The sequence below is a fragment of the Betta splendens genome, chromosome 7 (assembly GCF_900634795.4).
Source record: "Betta splendens chromosome 7, fBetSpl5.4, whole genome shotgun sequence".
NCBI classification, from domain to species: Eukaryota; Metazoa; Chordata; class Actinopteri; order Anabantiformes; family Osphronemidae; genus Betta; species Betta splendens.
This window is the reverse complement of record NC_040887.2, coordinates 2,101,455-2,115,490: the sequence shown is the minus strand read 5'-3', so window position 1 is coordinate 2,115,490 and position 14,036 is coordinate 2,101,455. Positions and strand designations below refer to the sequence as shown.

At 50.0% G+C, this 14,036-nt stretch overlaps 1 protein-coding gene across 3 annotated transcripts; it reads right to left on the bottom strand.

Moving 5' to 3' along the window:
- Positions 1 to 2,322: 2,322 nt before the first annotated feature.
- Positions 2,323 to 13,730, bottom strand: slc6a6a (solute carrier family 6 member 6a). 3 transcript variants are annotated; one of them, XM_029155579.3, is made up of 14 exons: positions 13,553 to 13,727; positions 11,885 to 12,114; positions 11,671 to 11,805; positions 9,537 to 9,771; positions 8,960 to 9,092; positions 8,423 to 8,557; positions 7,768 to 7,871; positions 7,534 to 7,658; positions 6,651 to 6,763; positions 5,584 to 5,721; positions 5,135 to 5,237; positions 4,234 to 4,334; positions 3,960 to 4,130; positions 2,323 to 3,877 (listed from the first exon to the last, which is right to left on the bottom strand). In XM_029155579.3, the coding sequence occupies exons 1-14, from the start codon at positions 13,561 to 13,563 to the stop codon at positions 3,722 to 3,724; spliced, it is 1,890 nt and encodes a 629-aa protein (XP_029011412.1). In that variant the 5' UTR covers positions 13,564 to 13,727; the 3' UTR covers positions 2,323 to 3,721. The 3 variants fall into 3 exon arrangements, with proteins under 3 accessions (XP_029011412.1, XP_055366491.1, XP_055366492.1); XM_055510516.1 differs by lacking the exon at positions 13,553 to 13,727 and adding an exon at positions 13,019 to 13,172; XM_055510517.1 differs by lacking the exon at positions 8,423 to 8,557 and having other exon boundaries at positions 13,553 to 13,730.
- Positions 13,731 to 14,036: the final 306 nt, after the last annotated feature.

The window sequence follows — 14,036 nt, the reverse complement described above, 5'->3', positions numbered from 1 at the left end:
TTTTTTTTTTTTTGTTCTGTCCAGCAGTTTAGCAAGCAGCATGTATTACGCTGAATGCCACATTGTGATGGACAGCTTTGCTTTAACAAGAAGAGTATATATAGAATATATATACTCTTCCTGATTTATGGTTTAATGGTTTATTTAGCTAATCCAAAATGTGTGTGATGTTGCTGTGTTGGTGGACAGGTTAGGTTTCTGCTTTAGGGTGTATGCGGGGGGGGTTAAGGGGTGCAACCAGCTGCTGAAACCAAGCAAATCTGTTAAGTAAACAATCGGAGCAAAAAAAAAAAAAAAATAAATAAATAAATAAATAAATAAATAAATAAGAAGCATGGATGTACCTTAGGCTAACACATTCATAACTAAACAATTTTTGTACTGTGGTTTACCTTGGAGATTAATACTAATACCAATAATAGTGCTAAGGTATGTGCACATACTAATTCAAACATATACATACAATATACATACATATGTGCATTATTATACATATCCCATACTACTTAATAAAAGTCATGACATACAACACCACAAATTCCATATTCACACATTATTCATATTGGTAGTGATAAGTATCAATAATACTTACAGTTGGATTTGGAAAGTGTCCCACTACAAGGTTAGTAAGGCTGTAGCTTATCATTATTCACGCAAAGGGTGAGGCAGACGTTGGTGCATGAACAATGCCACTTGTGGAAGCCAGGGTGATGTGAGGGGCTCGGCCACTACGCCCATCCAGCAAGCAGAGGAAGGAATCCCAGCAGCCAGGGAGCACACACACCTTCAGTTCCAGGAGGGCAGGTGTTGCGACCCAAGCCGCCCACACAGAGCCCCCCAGGCAGAGCTGCAGCAGCCACAGAGACAGCACCCGAAGCCAGAGTGGGCCACCGGGGGTCAACGCTGTCCGCCCCATGAGAACCAGGGGCAAACACTCCCCCCGGCGGGAGGGTCGGCCTGAAAGAGTAGAGCCCGAGGACCCACGGTCCATAGGGAGCCCGCCAGAAGATGCCCCCGCGCCCAGAGTGGGGCCCGCCCCCAGTCCACCACCCCCACACGGGCGGAGCGGGGCCTACCCCATCGGCCCGACCTCATCCCCTGGCGCTACAGCGGCCTGCAGCACAAGGCCAGCAATTGGTGGGGTCAGCAGAAAAGAGACCACCCAGGCAGACGATCATCGTACCCCGGGCGAAAAACCGGACCCCCCACACTTCAACCGCACCACACGCATACCAACTCACACAAACACAGACGCATACACCCACCCACATGCAACACACATCATCACATCAACACACACACACACCATAGACTCTCTCACAACAAACTAGTCAATCATACGTGAACCAATGCGCTCTCAGATACATTCTCCCACCCACACCATTCGCTTGATCACATTCGTGGGGAGGGTAGGTCTCCGGCCTGCCGTCCATGTGGCCCCAGGCAGGGACCGCAGCTCCTCCCGAGCCCCGACCAACCCCCCCAACCCGGGGGAGGCAGAGGGCAGCAGAAAAAGGTCCCCCAGAACCCTGCAACCCAGCTTGGACGTGAATGTGTGGAACTAAAGTGCACTGAAGGTGGGTGACACCTCCAGGAGCACAACCGCTGGCTGACGGTGTGTCCCCCGGACAGTGCCCCCCCTCGCCCTAAATGTCTTTTTGCAGTTAAAACTGGGTGGTGATCTCTCCATCAGGGCTAGTGGCCGAGGCCACAACTGGCCTCAGCCCCAGGCCCCAGTGCCCTAAATGTATGTGTATGTAGCTAAGTATGAGGAACTTTGGGAGATACCCAATTCTCCGGGGGGTCCAGCAGACAGAGCCATCAATGGGAAGTCTACTGGCCCCCCCGGAAGGAGCCCCCAGATTCCTGGACAAGTGTGTATGACTAATGCAATTAAAACTGCAGAGCATCCCACTTGGAAGGGACGGAACCACTTCCCAGTAGCCCTGGTCCCTCCATCAGCAGGACGCACCTTGCAGACCTAAGTGGATGAATGCGGAGAAATGTAGTTGGGAAGCAGAGCGCCAGGGTCCGCAGAGCCAGGTTCCCGACTGGCTCTGCTACCTATCCCACCACCCCCCACAACCCCCAGCCAGGAAGGGACAGCCGAGACCCAGGGACCGCAGTACTACTGCCCAGGCGCCACACGCAGCACAGCCAGAGCCATCCTCACCCCAGTCGGCCTCTTTGTGTCAACTCTTATTTCAGATCATACCTTTTGATTGAGCTGATAATAAACTGACAGTCACATGTTCCTCTGACAATAAGTAAACAGCGTGATGATGTACAGGAGGCCTTAAATATACAAAACAAGACGAATGCTTACACTCAGAATAAAGATGTTTATTTGTATCTATATAGAAATGATGCATCAGAAAATCCTTTGGTAGAGGTGGATTAACAGTTAGTACGCTTCGGTGCTGGCTGCTGAGCTGCACAGGTTTTACACTGATTGATACTTTGTGCAACTCGCTTTGTTATTGCAAATTAAGGTTACATTATTTGTTGCTTGAACCTAATATTGCACGCTACAAAACAGTAGTCCAGGCTCATGATGTAATCAGTGATTAGAAGAGAAGGTCCAGGAAAATAATGATTTAGTGGTGTGTTCGCATGATAACACAGTATAAAATTGTTACAAAAAGGCAAATGTGATTTACAAACACTTCAAATTCTACTGTACATACAAAGATGTGTATTAAAAACTAGAATCCAGTGGTTGTTCTGCTACAGACAGACATGAGCACATAGGATGTAAAAAAGTGCTGCTTTCACTTTGTGATGTTAGTGATGTAGATCCGTTAATTATTGAGTCAGAATATTTGACTTGTCTTATCAGGAAGACAGTTATTTACCAAAGTTTACAAAATCATACGTTAGAGACGAACACCTTCCTTTTCAATCATGTTACAAATGCAAACTTTCCAACAGTAAAAACAACAACTACAATAACGGTGAAACGACATGAACAGTAAAGTGCAAAGAGCGGTTTCAATAAATGCACTGGGACTGACTATAAGTCACACAGGCAGTGTACAAATACTCTAAAGATGCCACTTCCCTTTTCTCCTCTCTCCTTTTCTTTCATTGTGTCTGTTATTGTTGAAGGTGGATGTTTTGATCAATGCATTTCTCACAGTATTTGGCCGAGGCCTTGTTCAGCTTGGAACTTAAAGGATGTTAAGCAACGTTAGCTCTTTGAGACTACGACCACTGGCTTCCTTCCACCACTAGCAGAGGTACATTCAATTCACTGCAGGATAAAACAACAACAAATAACAGGAGGCTCCACGTTAGCTCGGACCGCCAGGATTACGCAGAGGTGTTCAGATGTTTTCTACCTTCCTGAATTACTCATTTCTCATTACTCAGTTTGTTGAATTTCTGAGAAGTTCATTTTTTACTCTCGTCCACAATCAATGGATTCCCATCTCTCCGTAATCAACAGAAAGGTAGCGATCACCGATGACCTATCTCAAAGTATGGCCTAAAGTCAAATCAGTGCTAACTACAGCATCAAGAATTGTAACATCAACAATATTGATATAGTAAAAAATAAAAAAGAAGAAAAAAATTACAACAATAAAATATATCTCTCTTTATAGAAATCAACCCAACGTATCACTAACGTGAACAAATTGGAGATGTAAACCTACAATTATCAATGTTAGCAAATACGCTAATACCACAGAATCAGTCTTAGTCCTCTCACAGAGAGCGCTCACATCACTGTTTCTACAATGGTGTGGGTGGGCTTCAGGAGCCCATTGTTCCCGTTGGGGTCCAGGGGCTGCGTGGCCTCGCTGTTTTTCAGGGTGTACTCCTTGGGACGGGAGCTGACGTCGGACTTCGCCGGGGCGGCCACCGCCTTGATCCTCTGAGGGGAAACCATGCAAACGTGGTCGGACTGATGCTGTGCATGCGTTGCAGCTGTTTGCGTGCTCGTTGTGTGAGCTCACCTCAATCAGGGGTCCGTCAGACTGCAGGATCTTGATGACCATCACCATGGGTATGCAGATCATGGAGGCCAGAGCCAGACACCAGCCCACGCCGATGGCCCAGTCCGGGTACTCGTACACCTTGTTGTAAGTCAAAGGCTTGTACTTCACCAAAGAGAAGATGAAGCAGCCCTGGGAAACACACGCATTGTGCCCTTAGTTCAAGTAGTACGTTTTCCTGTGACCTTAAACGTATCACAACCGCCATAAAGTGAGCAGCACTGTGGCCTCTTACCATGCAGAGCACAGGGGTGATAAAGGTCCAGCTCCACTTCATCCAGGGGTTTGGTCTGTAGCCAATCATGTCCTCAATGCCATCATAGAACTTATCGACTCCTGTTTGACACCAAGAGGAATAACGTGAGGCCTTCATGTTTATGAGCTGCGTATCTGTGCTGTCGGCCATAAACTGGTTAACTGGGTCATTTCACCTGGTCTGAGTCAGTATCATAGATTCACATTTAATGTGCTACTTTGTGCATATTAATAATTATTCATTGTTCAGGATCTCTGTGTGGTTTGACCTGCTGCTCTAGAACGACGTGTGCTCGTCTCCCGTCTCTGCTGAGTTTAAAGGCGTCAGCACTGTTTCTACGAATGATTTCAACCCTTTTCAACCCACTGGCTTGTTTTACTGCGAAAGTAAAAGATGAGCAACTCGTTTTAGTGGTGAAATGTAACTTTCACTTGACCACTGTTTTCGGACGCAACGTCTCCATGTTCCTCTAACAAAACCACTAGTGTGGAGCAGAGCGACTGTTCTGAGTGACTCATCCATGGCGGCATCACAGCCAATCACCAGCCGACGGCTCCCACACAGTGGCCTTTGTACTTGCACATGTATAACACATGCATGATTTACTGCAAAATGCCTCCACACAAACAGTAATTTGTAGACTAAGCTACAATCGTTTATTATTGGAAGATGCAACGTTAGCAGCGTTTTCTCCTCAGGCTCAATGCTCTGTCTGTTCTAGAAGGAAACCCTGGGTCCCTTCCTCAACTCAACCTCACCCCGACCCCCATGTGGTCAAATGTATTTACTTGTGATGTGGAGGGAGCCATAAGACAACACAGAGATCATTTGTGCCTTTCCTCCCTACACAAACCACTCACTTGGAGTTACTCTCACTCACCATAAACCCAGGCGACAGCGATGCATTCAAAGAATGCCACCCACAAAAGGCACACACCACTGGCTGCATAGTAGTCAAAGAGCTGAAAAACATACATGCCACCCTGGAAACAGAAAAGACAAAGTGCAGCATTAATTATCCTGCTGATGTGTGTGAGAAGAAAGAAGACAGTAAAAGTGGGCTCCAGGAAGCAGAGCCCTGAATGCTGGCACTCCACCAACGGAGACAGAGTTCAACAGGTGCTGAGGCGTTCGCTGGTAGATGGAAAACCGCATTCCAAATTGTTCCATTCAGACACAGGATGTGATGTGTGGACGTGGTCGGAGGCCATATTTGGTGGTCACAAAGCGGCAGCCGAGGGGCGGGTGGAAAAGCTATCGCTGCTGTGATCAGAACGGACCGGGTCCCTGTTGTAAACACGCCGAGCAGCAGAGGCTGCGTGGACTCACTTTGGTCACCATGCAGAGGCCCAGCAGGTAGCTGATGAAGCAGATCACCGCGATGAAGATCTCCCTGCGATAGCCTTTCCTGAGCAGGGACGGGTACAGGTCCACTATGGAGGTGATCTGCCCTTCCACTTCCACGAACTGTGGGGACAAAAGCAGCGATTATAAAAAGAAACAAAAACGCTGCCTTCCTTTGTGTCTGCAGCTCTTGTTGTTTCTCTTTAAGCCAGTGATTAGAGAATGAGAGCTGCCTTTGTTGGGCAGTAATGAGAATTTAAACAAGGCTCCTCTCTGCAACATTGGTTTGCTGATACGAGGACAAACCAGAATAATGAATGACTGTTTCTGTGCCCCCGTCTGTGTCTCGCTCCTCTGTCCCTTCACTGAGCCACATAATGTCAAGACTAACTTATGAAATTGTCCCCAAAAGCGCTGGGGTCAGAGGTCACAGAAGCCCATTGCATAACAGCGGCATGTATTTGTTAGCGGTGCTAATAACATAAAGCGTTCAGCATGAAACGGACGCTCATGAAATGCACACACAGTCCCTGGCACCGGCTCCGAGTCGCCACACTTGCGCAACTATTTACATGTGCTCAGATTCAAAGCATCTGTCTGATGTGGTGGTCAGCTGAGATGCGGCGGGACTGAGTTAGCACACGGCTAGAATTACACCTGAAGGCAGGAAATGTGACCTGGAGGATCCCTGGGGCGACTACTTGTGTTGTGTCAACTTAGATTATCTTGTTCTAATCAAAGCTCAGCCTCCCAACACGCAAGATAAGAAGGTCTGGGTTTTAGCACCTAAATGTGTGGCCAGTGTCTGTAGAGTAAAAGAACCTAAACTGGGTCATTAAAGGGTTCGGTCTTTACACAGGGGAGTCAGTGTGGTAGTAAGATGCCTTTGTGGACCGGCTCCCTCAGTGTCAGTTATCCGATAGCTTGGCGGTTGAGATGCGGATGAGACAAACACTAAATGTGTTTTACACATTACAGGCCTCGGACTCAGACTGAGGCTCGTTACAACAAACAGCTTTTCTGTGAGCGGGTCCACTGATGAAAACGCAGACCTGGCTGTCGAGGCCCAGGAGCAGCAGCATGATGAAGAAGAGGATGGCCCACAGAGTCGGCAGCGGCATCATGGACACGGCTTTGGGGTAGGCGATGAACGCCAGGCCGGGGCCTGCAGGAGAAGCAGAGACGGGGTCGGGGTTCAGACGGACAGAGTAAAGGCCGCGGAGGCTGATCTGGAGGCCGAGCGGAGCCTGGCTGGCGGTGACCTCCAGGAGCTGTGCTCAGGAGGGGACACGTCTATTGGAAGTGTTGGTGGATCAGATAACAGTTTAACTTTAACACACAGCATGGGCCACATGCTGAATAGCACCCGTGATGCTAAATGACTCACTCAGTACATCTACTGTTGTATCATGGTCACAAATGCAGCCTTGAGACACTAAATCAGGTGATCCAGCATCTCCATCAAAGCGCTGAGTCATTGGGGAGGATTTGTTCAAGCAAACACTGACTGGACAGCGTTCCATCACAGCAGCGCAGTCTCACATGGTTCAAGGTGCAGCTTTAAAGAAAAACGAGGTTGATCTGAGACAGAGTCTGCTTCAAAGGAGGGAACCAGCAGAAGCAGTGAGGAGCATGCTGGGCTGGTTCACACACACACACACATACAGGGCGCACAAACAGGACCCCTGGTGTCAGCTGTAGCGAATCATCCATCAGGTCATTGTGTCCATGACGAGCAGCTTTTAATCAAGGAGTGTGCAGTTGCCGATTTAGCACTATTTCAGCATCATCGTTCCACTGTTACATTTTCTCCTTAAATCTATTGACGTCTGGCTCGTTCCCCGTTCTGACTTCTCTGTTTTTGTTAAGTTCTGCTTGGATTCTGTTTGCCAGCAGTGCCCACCATCACTGCTGCTTCACCTCGGACCCTCGTACCTGACTCTGCCACATCGGCAATGTCCACTCCTTGCTCTTGTGCCATGAAGCCCAGGACGGAAAATATTGCGAAGCCAGACACAAAACTGGTACCACTGTTGAGGCCTCCCAGCAGCAAACAGTCCCTATGTCACACATACGTCATGGAGGTTGTTAATGAACACAGGCGGAACCGAGGTTCCCATTTTGAGGCAACCGTCTGGTTCCCCCGGACCCCCTGGAGAACCGGCTCACCTGTAGCAGTTGTACTTGTACTTGTTGTAGCTCCCCAGTGAAGTCATGGCTCCCAGACAGATGGCGTAGGAGAAGAAGATCTGGGTCCCTGCATCGATCCAAACCTGAGGAGAGGAACGGGACAGTTTCACATCAGTAACGTTCTGTACAGCAGGTCCAATAAACCAAATCAGAGAACGTGACTTAAAGCTGCTGACTAACTGAGCTTCGTAAAAATGTGTTTGAACTCCTGGACACAAAAACAAACACACCAAACTGTCTGAAGGCATCAGGGAGTGTTAAGAAAAGGGCACAAGTGAAGCTCCTTAGATCAGACAAGTCCTGCTGAGCCTCAGGCTCCAAAAGGAAAGGGTGTTAACAGGAACGGATGCAAAGAACCTCACGCTCCAACATCAGGAACAAGCTTTGACCTCTGACACGGACGATGGAGCAAACGCAGCAGATGCAGGAGGTCAGAACGAGGAACGTGTTCTCCAACGGAACATGTTAAGAGGAAAAACCAGGGAGGACATGGAAGCAGGCCTCACATGAAAACACAGGTTTGTTTCATCCCTACATGAAGCTAACTGTTATTGAACCTGTAAACTGCTGTCTCCAGAGACGCTAACAGTGCTAACGGCGGTTAGCGGCGCTGGGGGAGCGCTTGCTGCTTCACCTCTGGATCCTGGAGGCGGCTCAGGTCGGGGTAAAGGTAGAACTTGATCCCTTCGGCGGCGCCAGGCAGAGTCACTCCACGCACGAGCAGCACGATCAGCATCACGAAGGGGAAGGTCGCTGTTATGTACACCACCTGAGGGCGAGGAAGAAGAGTCTGTGGACCCGTACACACGACCGTCACCACGCAGTCGCACTGTCGAAGCTGCATGAGGGCCGTGCTTTACAGACTCATGCTCGCAAACAGCTGTTATTAGGGCTAATCATTTTCTCCCTGGCTTGCTGCTGCTGGCTCCGGTCCAGGTTCTGTCCGGCTCTCACAAATGCGGAGGCCGAGGAGCGGCAGTCAAGTGTTTACAGCCGACAGAGAGTCTGGCCAAGAAGCAGCCTCCAGGACGGCACAGAGGCCGCGTCCCTAAATCAGCACAACTCACCTTGTTTCCAGGCACGTATGTTTTCTCTGGGCAACGGTGTTTTGTTACCGAGCCGCTGGGTCCACATAGCGCCAGGAAACATAAGAATCACAGGTTGCACTCACTTTGCCAGTGGACTTGACTCCCTTCCAGATGCAGAAGAAACAGATAATCCACACAGCGAGGAGGCACAGGGCCAGGTCCCACTTCAGAGGCCCGATGTCTTCAATCCCAGTGGAGATGCTGAGGACGTTACGCCTGCAGACACGCACACGCACATGCAAACACACACACACACACACACACACACGCACACACACACACATGCGCACACGCATACACACATATGGAGGCATGCATGCACGCACATATACACACACACACACACACACACACACACATACACACACACATACACACACACACACACACACACACTGTGAGTGTGAGGAACCAGGTGAATCCTACACACTTTGTAACCATTAAAGAACTCAGCATGAGCTCTGATCTTTGATTCTTCTTGAAACACGAACAACAGCTCATTTCCGCTCACAATCTACATCCTACTGAACTGTGCAGCGCCAATAAAGCTGATAATGACGTAAAAGCACTAAAAGTAAACTGCTGTGTTGAAACATGTTTACTGACTTCAGGTAACTATATCAATGTGTGTCACTGAAGCCGCCTCCAGCGATAACTCACTCCCAAAACTCGGTGACAGGCGAGGTAAAGTTGGTGATGTTGGCCGCCAGCCACAGCGTCTTGTTCTTGCGGACCGTGTCCTCCACGCAGTGCTCCGTGTTCCACGGCTGCTTGCATTTGGCCCAAGGCAGCTCCGGCTGGAAGCACTGGAACAGGTAGTAGAGCCCCCAGGCCAGGATCACGATGTAGTAGACGTTCAGCAGAGACACGATGACGATGGAGGCGTAGCCGATGCCTGAGGCAGGAAGACAGGAGGACAGGACGACAGACAGACAGGAAGACAGACAGGACGACAGGAAGACAGGACGACAGACAGAGAGGTCGACAGGAAGACAGGACAACAGGAGGACAGGACGACAGACAGACAGGACGACAGACAGACAGGAAGACAGACAGGACGACAGGAAGACAGGACGACAGACAGAGAGGTCGACAGGAAGACAGGACGACAGACAGACAGGACGACAGGAGGACAGGACGACAGACAGACAGGACGACAGGAAGACAGGACGACAGACAGAGAGGTCGACAGGAAGACAGGACAACAGGAGGACAGGACGACAGACAGACAGGACGACAGGAAGACAGGACGACAGACAGAGAGGTCGACAGGAAGACAGGACGACAGGAAGACAGGACGACAGGAAGACAGGACGACAGGAGGACAGGACGACAGACAGACAGGACGACAGGAAGACAGGACGACAGACAGAGAGGTCGACAGGAAGACAGGACGACAGGAGGACAGGACGACAGACAGACAGGACGACAGGAAGACAGGACGACAGACAGAGAGGTCGACAGGAAGACAGGACGACAGACAGACAGGACGACAGGACAACAGGAGGACAGGACGACAGACAGACAGGACGACAGGAAGACAGGACGACAGACAGACAGGAGGACAGGACGCCGGGACGACAGACAGACAGACAGACAGACAGACAGACAGACAGACAGACAGACAGACAGACAGACAGACAGACAGACAGACAGGACAACAGGATGACAGGAAGACAGGAAGACAGGACGACAGGAAGACAGGACGACAGGACGACAGACAGACAGACAGACAGACAGACAGACAGACAGACAGACAGACAGACAGACAGACAGGAAAACAGGACGACAGACAGACAGACAGGACGACAGGAAGACAGGACGACAGGACGACAGGACGACAGACAGGATGACAGGACGACAGGAAGACAGACAGACAGGACAACAGGAGGACAGGACGACAGACAGGAGGAGAGGACGACAGACAGGAGGACAGACAGACAGACGGTCAGTGTGGGAACGGGGCCTCTTCAACGTCCCACCTTCACTCTGCTGCCCACTGTTAGAACCATCTTAGTTTTTCTCTTCTATTTTTAGACGACTTTGTCACGAACCTGCTCACAGAAATTCACGGTGCTCTTCTACTGGAATATTTTTAACTCATCATCATCATCACGTCCCCCACCTCCTCATTCCCACATACCCACAGCAAACTGATAGACACCCCAGAGCTGTGACAGGTGTGTGTGTGTGTGTGTGTGTGTGTGTGTGTGTGTGTGTGTGTGTGTGTGTGTGTGTGTGTGTGTGTGTGTGTGTGTGTGTGTGTGTGTGTGTGTGTGTGTGTGTGTGTGCGTGGGTTAGGGTGCGGTAGAGACACGTGAATATTTTGCGCTTTGCGCCGGCCCGCTTTCGTGGGCTCTGCCAGGCGCTTGTGCAGATGGAGGGACAGCGTCCTTGAACAGCAGAGCCCATCAGCAGGTGCGACAGATCCGCTCACTTGACGTCCCTCGCGTGAAAGTGAGTCAGGGTGTTGCAGCAACTGCTGATGACACAGTGCCTCAGTTGTTGGCTGCAGCTGTTATGGGAGACGTCAAGAGGAAACCATGGCAACGCTACGATGGAGGACGCTCAGCGTGGGCCAACGCTGCAGCTCATGCCTCAATCATGATGTTTAATTCAGACCGACCCACTGCCGGGCAGCTTGCTGTGTTTTTACCTTTATTATTTACTGATACGTTTCTATGGCAACCAAGACATCATCAGTCTGCATATGTTTGCTTTTGTGAATGTGTATATATGTGAAAATGGAACGTTGATCCCAACAAACTGGGAGATGGAGACCAGTGGCACTGACCAGTAAAGATGGGGCAGAGCTTGCCCCAGCAGGTGATGCCTCCCTCAGACGTGTACTGGCCCAGCGCCACCTCCAGGAAAAACACGGGCAGTCCTCCCCCGAACAGGAAGATGAAGTAGGGGATGAGAAACGCACCTGACACACGGACAGGAAGCAGGTCTGAGTCATGTGTACCCACAATCACTGCTGTTGACCGTTGGCACCTCCCGCTCACCTCCGCCGTTTTTATAGCACAGATAAGGAAATCGCCAGACGTTTCCTAATCCAACGAAGCCTCCTGCCACAGACAGGACAAAGTCGAGCTTGCTGGCCCACTTCTCCCTCTGCGGGGCTTTGCCCTCGGCCTCGTCCTCGGGCCGCGTGCCCGGGCTCTTCCCCGGTGAAGGCTTCAGGGTGTCCTTGTGAAAGTCCTTCAAACACTGGAGCTTCTCTTTTTGTGCCATGCTGTGAAGAGACAGAGATGCAGGTGAGAGGGATGAGGCCCAGGTAAAGACGCGCATTAGGGAGATAATGCTGTCTCCTGATTGCATTACAGCGTGCTGTGTGATTACATGATACCCAGTACTAATCTGAAGAAGCGACGCGTGGAGGTCACTGAGACGCGAGAAATATGAGATGGAACTGAGACACCGACAAAGCAAAGAGGGGAAATATTCCTGTTCTTTAACTTTTGTTGTTAAATATGACAGATATTTTGATTTGTTATTATTACATGTTCTACGCATGCTGCGCGTTGTATAAGTAAAGGGCAGCAGAGCTGCTGCTGTGTCGTAGGAGGATCTTGCTGCTCAGAGGGGGGCACATTGTCACCGAAGGGAAGGGAATGTTCCCCACACAATACTAGACTTCATGACGTGGGCTGAACCGGAAGGAAGGTTTTGTTTTGGTTCTCTCTAATGCGTCCGAGTCAACAGCAGGTCCCTGTACGTTTCCAAAGCCCCGCTGCTTACTGAAAGATGCTTAGGCTCAGCGCTCACGCTGTAAAGCACGGTTCCACGAAAGGCAGGAAGCGCTCTTACTCACTAACGCGAGCCAAAATGGGATAAGAAACTCCAACGGGACAGAAATAACAGTGTGGGGCCTGCGAATCTGAGCTGCTGCGATGAGGAACAAAGACGAAGCTCAGCCAGAAGCTGAAGCTGTTCACTAACACTCCGAAGGTTTCCTCTTTGAATAGGAGAAGTTGTCAGAGCAGCTTCAGATACTTCCTCTTAACTGCTGCTGCTTCTCAAAACACAAGCGCTCTGTGGGTTCACATGGTTGAGCCCACAGCAATAATTAAGACCTCTGAAGGCTCATTACTTAGTCACATAACAGCAATCATCCCAGTCCTAATAGCAGTGCTCACCTCAGCAGGTCCAGCACTGAAAGCTCGCTCCTTCCTGCTGGGATCTAAGTCTCGGGACCGGATCGAGCCCAGAACAACAGCCGGACAGCTTCTTCCTGTCCACGGATCGTCGTGACGCGTCCCACGCTCCGACATCCTCACATAAGTGGCTGTGCTTCTGGCTGCTCTGTTCATCCTGTCTCTGGGCTCTGTTCACCCTCTGCCTACACCTGCCCGCACGTTGGGAGACTTTCAGCAAAGTGTCCTTGAGAATAAACATGCTTCAGCGCGAATCACACGCTTTACAAACCAACGCTGCCGCTCTCGTCCTAAATCATTTTCTGCTTCCTCTCAGCTCAGACTCCAGACGACAGCAGCCCCTCATTCTTTACTTAACCTTCACAAGCACACGCATTCTTACAATACCGACCAAGCACAAGACCGGTGCTACTTTAAATATTTTAAGCCCATTCATGCAGAAGAAATTCAACTAAGCGTGATGCAAATCCTGGAAAGTCACGTTTCCTTTCTAACAAAGCAATTCAGAAAACTTACATTTCCTTCATGGCTGCGACTATGTATAGAGTTCGTCCCTCTCAGCTGTCACCATTCCTCTGTACTGAATGCCTGAATGCCGACACAGATCACAAGAAGTGGAGCTGACAGCAGCGCCCGCCCCTTGGCTAAAGACAATTAAATCCAAAGTGGAGATTGGACGCAGCCCGGCTGTGACCGACTACTCAGGTACCAGCGGGAGAGACTGTAAATTTCCACTTGCAACAACTCCCTGCCCATAAACATACACACATCCGAGGACGGGGGGATGAGGGTGCGTCATGTATATTCAAGCACATGCTTATTATTCATGCTGGAGACACAAGTGTGATGTGGATCATGCTGAACACTGGGAATAGTGTTGAATTCTGCTGCTGCTAATGAATGAAGTGAAGGCGGCGCGGAGAGAGTCCGAGGCATCGTGAGGACGGAAGCGCGCGTCCCCCTCTGTTTCATGACATGTGGTTTGTTATCTGGCAAAAGT

What these genes read in the sequence shown, in the direction of transcription:
- slc6a6a (XM_029155579.3), bottom strand. An exon ending in GCCGCCTCCAGGATCCAGAG is followed by an intron (nt 7,872 to 8,422) that starts GTGAAGCAGCAA and finishes TCCTCTCCTCAG; the next exon opens with GTTTGGATCGATGCAGGGAC. An exon ending in GCCTCTGCATGGTGACCAAA is followed by an intron (nt 5,238 to 5,583) that starts GTGAGTCCACGC and finishes TTCTGTTTCCAG; the next exon opens with GGTGGCATGTATGTTTTTCA.